The sequence below is a fragment of the Balaenoptera acutorostrata genome, chromosome 6 (assembly GCF_949987535.1).
Source record: "Balaenoptera acutorostrata chromosome 6, mBalAcu1.1, whole genome shotgun sequence".
NCBI lineage: Eukaryota > Metazoa > Chordata > Mammalia > Artiodactyla > Balaenopteridae > Balaenoptera > Balaenoptera acutorostrata.
Window position 1 is genome coordinate 57,784,767 of NC_080069.1, and position 17,439 is coordinate 57,802,205.

The window sequence follows — 17,439 nt, forward strand, 5'->3', positions numbered from 1 at the left end:
TATATGGAACTGGCTGACAACACCTTTCTCTTGGGTTTGTTGTGTGGATTAAATGAGATAATATATGTCAGGAGCTATGGGAAACCCTTGGAAAAATCCCTCCTCCTGTGAAGCAGAAGGGATTGACAGACTATTGCCTGTGGATTTTTGAACAAGATACTTGAAACATTTGAGACCTTTCTTAGGAAACAGGCCACTCATACACAGCAATGAAAGAAAAAAAATGTTTAAAAGTCTCTCTTTGGTTAGAAATCATGCTTGCTTGATTTTTATGTTTCTATAAAAGCACAGGGAGATATCTGCCACAAATGAGGTAAGAGAGTTGCAATTAGACATCGCCGTGGGCCTATATTTTCTACCCTGAGGAAAAATAATAAAATATGTCAGAACATGTACTCCCCCCTCTCCTAGGGAACGCTCACCTGGTGGCAACCATGGAGGCTTGGCTGGGCGTGCAGACAAAGCCCCACCGATCATCACCAAGGGAGTCACACCAGCCCTGGAGCCAGGATTGTGGAGACAACTGAAACATCCTGCCTTCAGCAGGGGCTAAAATCAACAAGGTTAGTATCTAAATAGTGTTTGGCCCTGCATGGATGGTTAACACAGGAGAGAGTGAAACCTTCTACCTTGCCTCTCACTCAGGGACCTGACATTTCCATCTCCGTGTGATTAAAAGAATCAGAGTAGGAATTCCAGTATAAACATGGCAGCACGAGACAGAAATTTCCAGTTCTCCTCCAGGATGTCATACAAAACAAGATTCATGGAAACAATAGCAGTATGAATAATGACATTTTGAGCAAAATTAGGAGGGATATATAATCCTCAGGCTCAAAAAAACATCCAAGGGTCATCCAAAATAACCAAATTGGGTGAGGAGATATTTAGGAAGAAGCTGTGCAGGGGGATATGCTTAATAAGCTGGTTCAGGGGCTCAAAAGATGCCAGCAAGAATATACTTCCTCCAGGTAAGGGGCTTATCCCAACGTGGTAGATAATCCCTTGAATATAACAAGAGCTGCAAGATCTGAGGAGAGAAGGGCAAAAATGGATTGAGTAGAAGCTGCATGAGGTGCAGGGTAGGTATGGTGTGCACTTCAAAATCCTCTTGCCCCTACTTCTTACTCCAGCCAAAAAGCTGCAGCATCCACTTCGATGCAAGCTTTGACTAGCTTTGCACAGATGCAGGGAGACAGAGCCTTGCTTTGGGTTAAGGCTGCTTACCTCTCACCCCTTGGGAACCCACTCATATACTTGGCCATGAGAAACCCAGAAGTGTAGGGCATAGGGGCCAATAGATCAGTGCTTACCCCTTTCATTCCCCAAGAGAATATTTCTCCTTGGTAGAATCCAGTGGGATCAAACACTAATTGCAAAGCAGTAAAATACCTCAAAAATCTATCTTTGTCTTTTGTTGCTTTCCCGTCCTGACTTCCTGCTTCCTGGAATCACAGTTCCCTCCAAACCCACCCACATGCAAGCCTTCGTTTCAGTCTCTGGATATTGGGGTACCAGGCTAAGAAAGTTAGTACCAGAAATGGCCTGGAAAGCAAACTCTCGGAGTAGGATTTGGCAGCTGATTGCCTACCCACTGGTCAGATGGCAAGGGCCCCAATTACGGTGGCCATTTGAGGGACAAAGCATCACAATGAACTCTTACCTTGGGGTAATAGGATTAGGCACTGGTGGAAGGTGAAGAACACTTGAACAGCACAGTGAAATGGTAATTATGACGGCTGTGGGTGTGGTGTTCGTTGCTTTGGTAACTGTTTGAATATCTTGGGGAAAAAAAAAAAAGATAGCTACAGGTCAACCAGCCATAAACTGTAAAAAAACAGAGGGCCTCCAGGGAAGCGCTTAGGAAACCCTTATCTCCTGCAACCGTAGGGCAGACTGTACTGGAAATCAACTCAAAATCCGCCAAGGAGGCAAAGCTACAAAGAAAACTGATTATACAGTCTTGACAGTTCCCTTCTGTCAAAGTCAGGAGAATTGGACCCAGAGGACTAGGATGGAGCCGTCCAGGTGGACAAAGCTCAGAACCCTACACTCCCGAGCCCCCTAAATCATCCCATCTGAGAGGGGCCCATCCTCCCTCCACTTTGTCAGCGGAGAGCAGCCTCCCCTCCTTGGAGCCCCTACAAAGACTCCACCTGCAGAGCCTGCTGCTTCTCACTGCTTCCAGGCTAATAAACAGCGTCAGAGCTCAGCACACCCGGAACCCAGAAATCCAGTCCCTGGTCTGGGAGAAAGAGTCTCCACAGTGAAAGAAGAGGAGGCTGGTGTGAGGGGCAGGAACTAGGGGAAGACACGTGGGAGTGGATGTCTAGTGAGCGTGCTGAAGTGGGGATGGGTGTGCAGAGCGTGAGGCTGGCAGGTGCAGCATTTACTGGCTTGGGAGGACTCTCTTGTGACCCTGCATTCAACACCTTGAGCCATCCGAACAGGTCACTGAGACAGCTCCTACCAGCTTAGATAGGGTGACAGTCCACAGTAAGTGAGGTGAAAGGCCAGAGCTGCTCTGCAGAGTGTTAAGCAAGAGGTGGCAAGATTCACGGCGGTGAGCAAGTTAGACGGGATATTTTTCCAGATGGATAGCCGACTATGCCAGTACCGTTTATCAATTAAGTCATTATCTTTTCCACTTAACTAAGATGTCTCAATTTTTATGCCTTAAAACAACCCTACTCACAGATTAGAGGTTGCCTAGAAGCGGGGGTAGAAGCAGAATTGACTGCAAATGGGCACAATCCCTTTGGGGTGATGGAAATGTTCTAAAACTAGATTCCAATAGTGGTACACAATTCTATAACTTTGCTAAAAATAATTAAACTGTATATCTCAAATAGGTAAATTTTATGGTATGTAAATTATACCTCAGTAAATCGGCTTTAAAAATTACTCCAAGTACATTGTTTAGACTTTGTAACTTTTGTTATTGTTTCTGGAGATGGCATTTCTTGAAGGCTGTTGTTCAAGGTGAGATACTATGACCTACAACTTCTTTTCAGCTTAGCTTCAGAAAGCTGGGGGCAGACCACAGTTTAATTCCCATACTGCACCCATGCAGTCATTGTAAATTGCTAATCACATGTGTCTTAACTGGATAATTATGCTGTACTTTTTATGACAAGAGCAGGAAATCAGTTCTCTTTCTGAACATCACACATTATTTCACTAGGTATCAATTATGCTAAAAATGACTAACTGATTAAAAGAGCAGTAGCTTAAGCATCATGCCCCTGGAAAGAGACAGATCTTAAGGTTTGTTTATACATGATGATTATAAAACAATCAGGAAATTTTGTCAGCTTTTTATCTGATTAAAAAAAAATTTTTTTTTGTTTTGGCCAGCAGAGGGCAATCTAGGTCCCATGAAACCGAGGGAAAAAAGAGAAAACAAAAAGGGGGGAAAAGAACATAAAAGACAATACATAATAATCAGATGGCATCAACATTTCGGTGATTGGGTTTGTTAAGGCAGTCAGTCTGGTTTCCTCAGACTCATGAACCACTTTCTTCCTTCCCGTTCTCCGCCCTTCTCCTCCCATCTATATTTCCTACATAATACATTTAGATGCTTTGATGTTCCTATTGATAAAAAGAAAAATCAAGGCAAGAAAAAGGCTGTGTCACTACTCCTGTCAGGGGTTAACCTGTGCATTATGCAATACTTCTCCCTCTTTTTTACGGGAAGCACTGGCACCTACATGTGAGAGGAAGCTGGTTCCTCCCTCCTTTCCCCTTCTTAGTTGCCAACCCATGTCTATTAAGGGATCCTCTTCCACGGTACTCACAAACCTAAGGGGTCCCAAGTCTGAACCAGGGTTTCTCCATGTGGCCTGAAGACTGCCTGCATAAGCTATGAGGTGGGACAGGATGCCCGACACACCTGCAGATACTGGGTCCCACTCTAGGAAACGGAATCAGAATCTCAGGCATCAGGACCCAGGAATCTGCCTTGGCTTTTATTTAGATCAATGGGTCACACACTCCATTCCCATCAGAAGCAGGAAGAGGTGCGTGCTACAAGGCAGATTCCCGTGAAAAGAGATAGTTACAAGTACTGCAGAATGCACAGGTTAACTCCTGACAGGAGTGGTGACACAGCTGGCTCTTCCTAAGAAGTGTACCTCATAGAGCAGTACTACTCCAAGTGTGGTCCAGGGATCAGGAAACACATTATTTTGGAACCTATTAGAAGTGCACATTCTCACCCCACCCCAGACCTACTGAATCAATCTCTGGGGGTGGGGCCCAAGCATCTGTTTTAACAAGTTCCAGGGGATTCTCATGCATGTTTCAGTTTTAGAAGCACTGTAGAAGATTGTTTCCTAAACCTTTCTGATGGTAAATATACCTTTCCAGGCCCTTCAATGGGCCATTCTGATTAAGAGCAGCTGCAAAGAGAACCTGGAAATTTGCGCAAGTTCCCCCACGTGACTCCTAACCACTAGGTAAGTTTAGGAGGCTCTGTAGGTGCCTTCCTGATTTCTTCATCTTCATGAGCCCTGATGGAGGCAGATGTTTTGGTTAAGAGATGCAGGTAAGAATCACTGTGGAGCTTTTTAAAAATACAGATTCTCTGGCCTTTTCCCCAAATCTAGTCAATCACTGTATCTAGGATAGGTGGTAAAGCAGTAAATGATGTATTTTGTTTTACTGGAGTAAGGGACTTAAATGAAGAAGGGGTAAATTTTCAGGGGGGGCATGGCACTGTGCCTAGGGACGCTGGGTGCTGGTGCTCCAGCTTGGGACTTCCAGCAAAGACCCAGCACCAAGCTCAGGCAGACAGGGCTGGAGCTGTACTTTCTAGCAGACCACAAAGGCCTGGGCGAGAAAACCTGGCAGCAGTAGCGTCACCTATGCTGAGGACCAGAGGCCCTTCCCCACAGACAGAACCGAGAGAGCGCTGCCTGCCAATTCTGGTGGGAGCGGGAAGAAAGCCATACTTAACTGGGTTTAGAAAAATAAAGAAATGTGATGTTTCTTTTACCAGTCACACACAGAAAGATTCAGAGGAAGCCAAAACACTAGCAGGGAAGTGTGAAAAATGTTTCTTTCGAAACTTCTCTTTACTTTCTTCATCTCCTATGTCTGACATTCTATAAAACCAGCCTTTTATAAGACCTTATAGTCTCTTTATTTCACCATCAAGGAGCTCACCTTTTCTTTGTCTTGCTACTAAGATATTTCATAATGTGGGTAAGTTCTTTTTTCTTTTTTAAGCTCTAAATACCAGTAAGCCTGAGACTACATTGGGTAAACAATCAACCCTTTTACAAAGCTCTCTTTCTTCCAGTGTCTGACCCCAAAGAGCCAAGTGTTTAACACCTTAGTCTTCAATCAAAATCACATATATTGAGCTTAATGAAGTGCTCGATACACGGTAATACAATTACAAGCAACAATTACAAGCATCATCTGATAAAAGTGTTGAATGTGTTTGATTCCCTGGTGTGAAAACAATGATACACGAAATTCAAACACAGCTGTAAATACACATCTATTTTTATTGCTTAAAGGCCCCTAAAAGCCTATAATCAGGATAGACTCTGCCAGGTGAAGAAATCTACATTTTGCAAGCCTGGAATATAAAGAAAAGAAAATTCCTAATTTCGCGAATGCTGCAAACATTTTTCAGATGACATCCAAAAACAGATATGAAACCCTTGTTTCTGAGACCACACTTGTCATGCAGAAAAAAAATCGAGAACCCAGATTACACGAAGGTCTCCAAACATCTTCGAATTTTCCTGATATTCAAACTTTATTCTCCACCCCTCTACTGTGAAGCTTTGTTATTCCTTATCTGAAGGGACTTCCCAAAATCTTGGCCTCCGTACATATGGGTGAATAATCACATAAGGTAGTACAAAAAAGGTCCAGGGTTCCTTTTTGAGAAAATGGTATTGAGATGCTGCTCTCCACTCCTTTACCTCCAAAGCTGACAGCCTGCCTCACTCCTGTCAAGAATCACAGCTCCTCCTGACCCAGATGGGAAGCCGCCATCACTCAGACACACCTGAGAAGTGAGTGACATTCAACACCCTGACCTTTAAGCAGCTAGCCTTCATCGGGTCCTTTCAAAAATAGTTGTGTTCTTTTCCTTGGCATCTCCTTTAATACGGGGATCCGTAACAGGTCCCCAACAGCTGGGCCTAGAAATTGCTGGTGTAGCCACCTCTCCATGCAGCCCAGTAAGTCTTCACCAACCACTGCACAGAGTTCCAAACGGTAGCTTCAAGATGTTGCTTTCTTTAGCATTAAGTCCTTCCCGTCACCATCACCACCCCCATGGGGTGAAAGGCAGTCTGCAAAAGCAGTTTTGTTTTTTTTTAAATTTTATAACTATAAACCGACTTTTACTACTGAGGCATGATTTTTTTTAACTGAAGTATAGTTGATTTACAATGTTGTGTTAGTTTCTGGTTTACAGCAATTATTCAGTTTATAATATATATATATATATATTCTTTTTCATATTCTTTTCCATTATAGGTTATTACAAGATACTGGATATAGTTCCCTGTGCTATACAATAGATTCTTGTTGGTTATCTATTTTATATATAGTAGTGTGTATCTATTAATCCCAAACTCCTAATTTATTCCTCTACTCCTTTCCCCTTTGGTAACCATAAATTTGTTTTCTATGTCTGTGAACCTGTTTCTGTTTTGTAAATGAGTTCATTTGTATCATATTTTAGATTCCACATATAAGTTATATCATATGATATTTGCCTTTCTCTGTCCAACTTACTTTACTTCATGTGATAATCTCTAGATCTATCCATGTTGCTGCAAATAGCATTATTTCATTCTTTTTTATGGCTGAGTAGTATTCCACTGTGTGTGTGTGTGTATATATTATATATATATATATATATATATACACACACACACACACACACACACACACACACACACATCACATCATCTTTATCCATTCATCTGTCGATGGACACTTAGGTTGCTTCCATGCCTTGGCTATTGTAAATAGTGCTGCAATGAACATTGTGGTGTATATATCTTTCCAAATTAGTTTTCATCTTTTCTGGATATATGCCCAGGAGTGGCATTGCTGGATCATATGGTAAATCTATTTTTAGTTTTTGAGGAAACTCCATAGTGTTCTCCATAGTGGCTGCACCAATTTACATTCCCACCAACAGTGCAAGAGGGTTCCCTTTTCTCCACAGCCTCTCCAGCATTTATTATTTTTAGACTTTTTTTTATTGTAAGGTTTTTTTAAAAAATATCTATTTATTTATTTTGGCTGTGCCAGGTCTTAGTTGCGGCATGTGGAGTCTTAGTTGCAGCATGCATGTGGGATCTAGTTCCCCGACCAGGGATCGAACCCAGGCTCCCTGCATTGGGAGCGTGGATTCTTACTCACTGGACCACCAGGGAAGTCCCTATTTGTAGACTTGTTGATAATGGCCCTTATGACTGGTGTTAGGTGATAACCTCATTGTAGTTTTGATTTGCATTTCTCTGATAATCAGCGATGCAGTTCTTAATCTGGTTAACAAGAGGGTACTGAAATATAAGTCTTAAAAGTGCCCACGTGGTTCAATTCAGAACTCTAGAGGCTGTCTTGAAAATAGAGCCTTGGGATAGTCCTGATTTCCTAAACCATTGCTAAGTGGATGCAGAATAGGAGTTAGCAAATTCCAGATATATGTTACATACTATAAACAGTGTATGGGAAACTTCAATTCTTGGTCATGTCATTCTTATTGTCCACTTTTTTTTTTTTTTTTGGCAAAGAAAAACTAAGGAAAAACAATTATTTTTCCAAAAAGTTTTCTCTTTAAGACCTATCAGACCTAATACAAAAAATAAAATGAGACAATTGCCTCACAATTTGCCATATTGGTTCAGTTTACTTTAGTTCTGCTTCTGTTTCCACCTCAGACAGTTCATTCTGTGATTAGACTTAGAAAAACAAGTATTTGGGGGTGGAATCAACTTCTCCAATGGTGGTCCACAAAGTTGCCTGCTCTTTTCTATATTTAAAGTTTTATAAAAAGGAATTTATTATACTTGAATGAAAATAAGGAATTCAGGGCTTCCCTGGTGGCGCAGTGGCTAAGAATCTGCCTGCCAATGCAGGGGACACGGGTTCGAGCCCTGGTCCGGGAAGATCCCACATGCCACGGAGTAAGTAAGCCCATGTGCCACAGCTACTGAAGCCCACGCGCCTAGAGCCCACGCTCCGCAACAAGCCACCGCAATGAGAAGCCTGCACACCGCAACGAAGAATAGCCCTCGCTCGCCACAACTAGAGAAAAGTCCGCGCGCAGCAACAAAGACCCAACACAGCCAAAAATAAATTAATAAATAAAATTAAATTAATTAATTTTAAAAACTTTGAAAAAAAAATAAGGAATTCAGACAGTTCTGAATCTGGTAAGTGTATTATTAACAGTCTCCAAAAGACTCCCTTAAATAAACATTAAGTTCTTCCTGGAAGCTGTGGTCATTTAGTTTCATTTGACGTTAACTCATTAATGAGATTATTCTGTTTGGTGCTGGGTCTTGCTGTTAGTCTCCCTTTGAGGTTACAGAACTACTATTACACAGGTACAGTCACACCTGAATGTGTAACATTAAAGACAACAGAAAGCTTTACTGGTTCAAATATGGTTGAATACATATATGTCTCTTTCTGGACTTGCTCTTCTGTACGGATCATCTTTTGTCCTATCACTGAATCAACATCACACTTTCTTAATTACTATAGCTTGATGTTTTATATCTAGAGAAAGTCCTCCAACTAAGTTGTTCTTCTTTAAGAAGAAATATCCGTTTGCATTTCACATAACTTTCATAATATGCTTGTCAACATTCAAACACAAAAAAAAAACTTCCTGAGATTTTGGTTGAAATTGCACTAAACCTATAGGTCAATCTGGGTAGAAATAACATATTTACAATGCTGAGTTTTCCAACCCATAAATGTAAATATCTCTTCACTCATTAGGATCTTCTTTATTTTTTCTCAAACATGTTTCATAGTTTTCTATGTAGAGATCTTATATAATTCTTATTAGATTTATGTCTATAGACTTGAATTTTTGATGCCTTTGTAAATGATATACATTTTAATTACATTTTTCTAAATGACCGTTACTGGTATATAAAAATTTTTTGGATATTGACTATATACCCAGTAATCCTATTAAATTTACTTATTGAGGCTAATAGTTTATCTGTGACTCTTCTGGATTTTCTCCATTCACAATAATGTCATTGGTAATTTCTTCTTTCAATTGGTTTGAAGAATTGATCTGTAATACTCTAACTCATAGCTAGCAAAAATATTATTTTCATGTTAGAGCAGTTCACATACAGTACATATGTGAACCTAGTATATCTGATTAAAACAATTTGTTTTAGATTAGAACATTTGGACTATTGGCCTCAGCATGGAAGAATACAAAGGGCACCCAGTACATAAAGAACATGTTTATTTTCTCAGGAGCTCAGGAAATGCATATTCTGTATGCACTGCTCCCCTCCCCCCATATATACACCAAGAGAAAAGGCGGCCACCTTTTGGCCAGTCTGTATTTCCACATCTATTCCTTTCTCTTTAAGCATGAAAGAAAACAAAAGACTGATTGAAATGATACATTTTATTTGCTCCTCTGAATGTTACATTCTTCTGATTATATCACCATGATGCTATCTCATTTAACTTCTAGAAGACCTCTTCTCTCCACTTCCTTATCTTCTTTTTCAAATCTCCTCCTTCCCTGGGTTACCAATAAGTTACCAGTGTCCAGGCTAACTCGCTTCTTGATAATGGAACTTCCCCTGCTTACAGAGAAGTAGGTGTGAGGTTGGAACCAGGTCTGCTTTGGTTGCATCAGAAGGCAATGAAGACTCGTCCACCCACTGTCGGACCCAGAGAACTGACACAAAATAAAGGGCCAGAGCCTTTGGTTCTGTCTTCAGCAACATTTATTGGAAACAGCGACGCTTCCCGTGGTTAAGTTTATACATTAAGCAGTAAGATTTGCCTTTCACTCCACATGATCCACTACCGCAGGCGGCACATCCAAAGCAGCACATTAAACCTCTGAAAGAATCTGTACAGCTAGATAAATAGAACTCTGGATGCCTAACAGGACTTTAATGACTGATACAAAAAAAAACAACAACCCAAAAAACCAATAAATGAAGAAAACCACTCATAAGTTTACACACAGCACTGGACACACAAAATGAAGAGGAGATAGAAGGGACAGAAATAAAAGTCATGACTGAGTTGGGAAAGAGTTTTGCATATGCAGGCACACATCTTAAACTGCTAAGCACAAAAATCATCTTTATTTGGTCCTCATTGAGGGCAGAATATGCACAAATGATGTTCAAAGAACACAAGGTGAAAGTGGAGTGGGAAGATAGTTACTGTTTCTTGGTCTATGAACTAGTGGGAAAATGGTTTCTAGTGTTTTTCTTCTTGTGTCTCTATACCAAATGGATTCATGAAACATGTAATTCATAAATAAGACTGAAGTGAAGATATCTGTTCCCCTGTCCATGTACCTTCAGAAATGCCCTGTATATATACATGGTTTCTGTACAGCAAGAAATTTAAGCTTGGAAACCAGATCTCTTCCCAGTTCCTCATAACGGAGAATCTCTTCAGCTCCTCCCTCAATATGCTGACTGCTAACTGTCTTACTTAGAAGTAAAATAGGAATCCCCCTCTGGCTTTAATAGCAGGGAGGGAAGAAAACCGGCTGTACCTCAGAAATAGGCATAAGCTGTGGAACAAAGGTGACCGTTCTCACTCCGAGAAGGCTTTGAACCCACACTCAACACTTTTATATTGAGAGCATCAAGGGACTCACTCATTCAGACCAGAAGACAATTTGCTGGTGAGGGAGGCTTTCTTTGACAATTCTGTGACTCACATGTTTGGCAGGGGTCAATGTGAAAACGAGAACTTTCTCCTCTATTTAAATGGAGAACCTGAGACCTTGAGATGGCCCCGGGTGGTAGATAATATCTCCGGCAGGATGGTTTATCTGTGATGTGGCTGATGGGCATATTCGAAGAAGCCACATCCTCCTGAGAACTGTGTAAACAGCAGTTCGGTGACTTCTGGCTGGTCTCAGACGGTATTTAAAAAGCACATGCCATGCCCACCAGGCTAAGAAGATACCATCCATCACCATGACTCTCGTGGGATCACACAAGTCAACGAAACATACTGAGTGGGGCTTGATGACTTGGACCACTGCAGCCTGCACTTGGGGTGTGTTGTAAGCAGCATTACCAAAGCAGTGGTTACACTGAACTATCTGGGTCAAGAAGAGGTGAGCCAGCCAGCATAACATCCTAATGGGGCAGAGCAACCAGAATCTCCACGTAATTGATGGGGAAGAAGCCTGACTGGCCATGGAGCATCCCCTCATACCAGTTCTCATCAATCTGGTTAGTGAGTGTGATGATATCACCCTCTTTAAAACCCAACTCCCCTTCATTTTCAGGTTCAAAGTCGTACAGAGCTCGGCAGCAGGGCTGATCCAGTGGGGCACCTGGGAGTAAGAGCAGGAGAGAAGAACACAGAAAGACAAGGGGAATTTAATGCACGTATCTACCTCCTGCTGCACCTGCCCAGCTTGCTGTCCCCCTTGGTTCCTCCCTCACTCCTCTTCCCGCTGAAGCTTCCTCTGGCTACTGGTCCCCAGTGTCTGCTGCATGGCACCTTGCCCTCTAGCCGTCTTCAGAAGCTTTCTCATGTTTCTGGAAGTTGTTGAATTGCTGTTTCTATTTCCAGTATGAAGAATTGGCCACATCTATCCTTGTGATACGTACAACACGGTTCATCAAGGTTGGCCTTGCTAACAATGCCCAGAGATGGGAGACCCAATGACTTAAGGAGTATTAACGAGATTTAGGTTCAAAATGAAGCATGGCCAGAATTCTTTCCATGCTAGCACTTTAAGATCTCTGCACATGTGAAATAATAGAGTTTATTACACGGACAAAACTTTACAACTTCAGAATAACAATGCAGTTCTCACTTTTTAAAAATAAAGCGCCCCGCCCCAGCCTCTGGAAACCGCTGTAATGTAGTAAAAATAAAACAATATAAAACACTGGGTTCAAGTTCTTACTCTCTGTGACCTTGCATAAGGCACTTTGCTCTCAGGTTCTTTGTCTAAAATTGGAACTAACAGTAGAACTTACTTTTCACAGTACTACTCTGGTTATTAAATGAGATTATATAAAAATGATATAATTTACACCTTTGCGTTATATATTGCATATATAAATATAAGGTGTGCATCAGAGCTACGGCATAGAAAAAATAATATATTCTTCCTTGAGTTAAATAATGAAGGATGGGATCATAGCTTAAAAGGGATCTATGTTAAATGAGCAAATATATTAACACAGCAGGCGCACACATATGTATATTGACGCAGACAAGTGCATACAGCTCCATGCCATCTAGATGGCTTTGAAGGGGAACAATGAATTTTTTTTTTTTTTTTTACTTAGAGAAAGCAAATTAATGAGTCTCCAAAAGAAAAGTGAAATATGAGATTGGTTTTTGAGCAGGGGGAAGCAGGTTACCTATAACTTATATGACTAGTCCTTGTAACCAGATAACTTCTAGAAACCACTGCTGTTTATCCGCACACTGTGGGCTCTGAGCAGCAGAGCTCAGCACAAGGGGCAGAGAACTCCAACTGTCATCACACACCTCACTTTTTTCCTTCACGGTCTCCTGAGAGCATCTACATTTCCTACTGTAGAACATCAAGCACTGGGGATGCAGGGAAAAAAGGAGAAAGCTGCATATCCTTAAAATCCATATCCAGTATAAGATAGTTCCTGTTCTTCAACCAAGAAGATTACCAAGGTTGAATGTATTTCAAGCACAGGTTTTTATCTGATCTGTGTGTAGGGGGTGGAGAGCAGTGGTACCACCTAAAAGAATACATTACTGGCTATACATCAATATTCCTGATAGAAAATAAGTTTTAGCTTTCATTGTACCAACCTCTTACCACAGCACGATGAACTGGCTGGAGGGTGGGGAGAGGAGGGAAGTCTAGCAGATGCTGAGACTCAGAATATATTCATCTACAAATATATTCACCCATATGTTTCTGTGACTCAAGAAATCCAACTCAGCAAGTTCCTGGAGCTGCTTGCTGTCTGTGGGTTATAAGTGAGTGTATGTGGGCACGCGCTGCCCAGGAGCATGATTCCGCATGCAGGCAGGAACCACGGAAGCAGGGTAACAGGAAGAAAAGATGACATCCCTACAACTAAACTCACATATTAAGGTAACTGTAAGACCACAAAGGAGGGTCAAAATCAAATGTGTTTGTTCGAACACTTAAGTATGTGCTGATGATGGACAGTGAGAGAAAAAAGGGACTTACAAAGAAAGTTTTATAGAGGAGAGACAGTAAAGGAGGGGAAGAGATAATCAATGAGACAAGAAGGAACTCCTTTAAGAGTTTCTACCTGACAAAACCATCCTGTAAGAAATATATTATAGTGGATTCCTTATGCAGACAGATCGGACTGCTCCTAGAATTTCTGGAAGAGTGTCAGTGGGGTGTGCCCAGGCCCGGGGAATAGGTTCTGCAGGCCTCCGCTCCTTACCTGCAGGTTTGGGAGTGCCCGTGTGGGAGAGGCCCCCGTTGGGCTGAGTGCTGTCCCCAGTCGTGAACTCCAGGCTCATTCGAGGTTTAGGCTGATATTCCCTTCTAGGCTGAGATGAAGCTTGCCTTATTCTGCATTAAAAAGAAAAAGGGTGGTAGAGTATGCAGCCAATTAAGGAGAAAAAGAAAAGCAATACAATCCTGAAAATGCTTAGGTCACCCACCAACCTACCATTGTGGAGTATGGGAAATCTGAAAAGGACCCTTAGTTTTCTTATCTGTGTCTGTCTCCATTTTAGTGCTGTGGTCACACCCTCTGCGGTTATACCCTCACTGTCTTCATCCTTCCTCTCACTTTCTCCCTCATTTACTCAGCGCTCCCTTTGCAAGTATGCAGGGTGCTAGGTGCCAGGAACCCAAAGATGAATAAGTCACAGTTCCTACCCTCAAGCAGCTTATGGCCTGGAGGGGAGACAGAACATAAACAACTGATTACTGTCAACTGTAGTAAGTGCTGCTATGGAGATAGGACAAAATGCCACAGGAACCCAGGGGTGGAGCTGGGGGTGGTGAGGAGTGTACCTGTCCCTGGGGAAGCTGGAGAAGGTTTAAGGAAAAAAGGTAAAAGATAGGTAGGAGTCATTTCTAGATGCACAGCTGTTTCCAGAAGAAAGTTATTTCTTGTAGAGCTTGAGAAGGTATGGAGGGAGGAAAGGGGGAAATACTGTGTGCTCTGGGAACAGCACAGAGGAAGGGGGAGAGAATCCAAGGGAGACAGGAGAAAGGTGGAAAGGTACAGGCAGTAAATGTATTCTGCACACCCGGAAGTATTTTCCACAGCTTCAGGTGTTCACGAAGCAAAGTGCACAGCAGATTTGCAAGGGTGGGGGGAGTTTAGGGTATGGCGATTGTAGAATGACAGTGGCTTTGAACATATTTCAGAGGAAAAAAAGAAAAGTGGCTTTCATGCTCAACAGATGTCACAAAGACATATAATATTTCTTTAGTACGTGGAAGTGCATCGTTTTAAACCATTCTAGAGGCTTCAGAGTGTTACACGTAATTCCACAAGGGTGCACCGAGGAAAGATGAACAATCCAAGCACTAGTCAAGGAAGATACTGAGGAGAGGAAGAGGCTGGCCAGATGGAAACGGGTGAGGTCGTTTCCCGTAATACAGCACCATAATTGGAGGCTGCCTTGTGCATTTACAGTCATATCATCAGTTATGAGAGTCGACTCTGGCCATGAGCTGAGAATAAAAGCTGCTGAGGCAATCCTTTGATGTACATGCATTTAGTTTAACTAAAATAACACATATGATATAGCACAGGGCTACCGCATACAGCTGTGCAGGCCGTGTCCTGCAGCTCTAGAGAGACTCATTCATGAATTAAACCACCCCAGCCTGGCTATGAGGCCCATCTGAGGAGGTGGAACAGACATAAGAAAGCAGCTCCCTCTGATGGACCTCGTCACCATTCAGAGAAACACAAGGTATGGAACGACACAGGCTTTCCAACAGGTTATGCTTAAACGTGAACCCCTGTTGCACCACTGTGTGACCCTGAGCCCCAGTTTGCTCGTCTGTCAGGTGAGGCTAACAATACTTGGTTTACAGGGCTCTTATATGATTGATGATGATACACTTTCAGTACCCACACAGAATAGCTGCTCAGCAGATCACATCCATTATCATTAGTAGAGTCCTGGTGTCCCATCTGTGGCATCCAAAATACTCCGTAAGTATTTAGCTCTCATAAACTCAAGACTAGATTCAACCGAACAAAGTAAAACAAAGCCCAAGACAAGATAAAATCAAAACAAATGGCCCCTAAGGTGTCTTTGTAGGATCAGCAGGAATGTTGGTGGAAGGTTTTCTTCGAATGTATTCTAATATTTCCACTTTGTTATACACCATTTCATAGCAAGGAAATGGAAATGGAAAATGCAGGGAACTGTAAAATACCTTTCTTCCAGTCTGACTGTGACTTGCTGCAGGATCTGGACTGCCTGCTTATGGTACTCCAGCTGGGCTTGGATGAGCGCAGACAACTGGCTCACCTGTTCGATCTGCAGATCAACGGGGGAATCACGCCTCAGTTACCAGGTTACTGACCTTAACCAGCGGCTAGTGCCCAGCCCACACGACACAGCCACCCCGGACACACGGACCAGTGCTCAGCAATGCCCGTGACTGTGTGGTGAGCCAGGCTGACCGATAGATAGTTTTGCAGGTTACAAACTGATTAAGGATAAGAAAGCATCCCTGTGTTTGGAAACTCTAGTGCTATGAGAAGAAACTTTAGTCAGAATCCTCCTGAAGATGACATAACTCTCATCAAACAGTCTCATGCTTAGCTACAACCTTCTGATTAGGATTTGGCTTATTTTGTTGATTTCCTATAGGACAAAAGATGCACTGACTAGAACATTCTTTGCTCTCTATACTTTCATGCCAAGTCAATATTAGTGCTGTTAATAAAAATGTGGGTATTGATCTCTCACATGAAGCACTATGGGAGACAGTATGGTATGATGGAAAATCTTTTGTTCTCTCTGACCCTCATCTGCAATGTAAAAGGGTTGAGTCAAGTGACATCTTGGGTTCATTCCAGCTCTAATATTCTAAGCATCTCTGGTTACTCTTCATGTTGCGTCTTGTGTTGTGATACAGCTGAATAATGGCCTCTGAGTTAACAGAGGCCATGCTGCCCCATGAGTTTTGGGGTGGGGTAGGGTCCTGGGTGAAGGGAAGGAACACTGTGATTCGGGTCACCCTCATCCCCACGGCGTTCCTCTTCAGTAGTTAGGTGGACACGTTGTTTTACATCAACACACACTCTGACACTGTCTCTGGATGGTGTGAAAGTCTGGATATGTTCAACTTGCCTCCCCTGTCACCAGTCAGGGGGGGTGATAAGTACATAAAGGCTCTGTAAATATCTTGGCAGAAGTTGGTCAGCAACTGATGGGGCCGGAGGTGGGGATGAGCAAGGACAGGAAAGCTGGTTAACAGGTTTTATGACATGAGCGGTCGGAATGTAAGTTCTAAAGCCATGAATAGTAATTCAGCAATCTGGAAATGTGAAGGCAACTTTTAAACTATCTCATCTATGTCCCAAATGTAGTATCTATGCTATAATCGTCAATCTCAATTGAAATTATCTTTGGAAAGAAAATATCGACTTTACCTCAAAATACAGACCATCTTAACCTATGTTGGACACTCACTTCTGAATACATTTTACTTGACTGATATTCTTATTTAATCAGAAGTCAATCTGTTTTACATTTCACATTTCAACAGAGTGTTTGCTTAAGCTATTGGACTTCTATAGATCATCAGAAACATTCTTTATCTCCCCACTATTTATAATACTTTAAGATCATTAGCAGACAAAAATCTAGTTAAATCAAACTATAGGACTATAGAAAAAGCTTCACCATTTCTCAGTCTACTTTATAATTTTAAATAATTTAAAAGAATAACCATCTACTGAAGTTCTTGCCACATAGTACAGTCATTAACATTTTAAATTACATAACCTTTTAACTCATTAATCTTGTGCCTCAAAGCCAAAGCTAAATTAAAAACCACAGGAGAGTCACTCACATCCATCTCTAAGAGATTGAACATGCTTGACTCAGCAATTTCTTTAGACTCATCAAATTTCTCCAGAGCCTGACGTAGCTCTTCATCTGGAATCTTGCCTTGTCGTTTCTTCTTGTAATCAAAGTCCAGGCGTCGACCCTCCAACTTCTTTAAATGATGCTGAAAAAGTCAAGGGT

General features: G+C 41.9%; 1 protein-coding gene across 1 annotated transcript in view; it reads right to left on the reverse strand.

Annotated features, from left to right (window-relative positions):
• Window positions 1–9,957: 9,957 nt before the first annotated feature.
• SH3GL2 (SH3 domain containing GRB2 like 2, endophilin A1) overlaps window positions 9,958–17,439 on the reverse strand; it is a 198,364-nt gene continuing 190,882 nt past the window's right edge. Inside the window, exons 6-9 of the mRNA XM_057549423.1 lie at window positions 17,264–17,422; window positions 15,617–15,720; window positions 13,650–13,780; window positions 9,958–11,560 (exon numbers count right to left, since the gene is read on the reverse strand). Coding sequence (XP_057405406.1) covers window positions 11,361–11,560; window positions 13,650–13,780; window positions 15,617–15,720; window positions 17,264–17,422 — 594 coding nt within the window. The 3' untranslated portion in view covers window positions 9,958–11,360. The remainder of the gene's footprint in view (window positions 11,561–13,649; window positions 13,781–15,616; window positions 15,721–17,263; window positions 17,423–17,439) is intronic.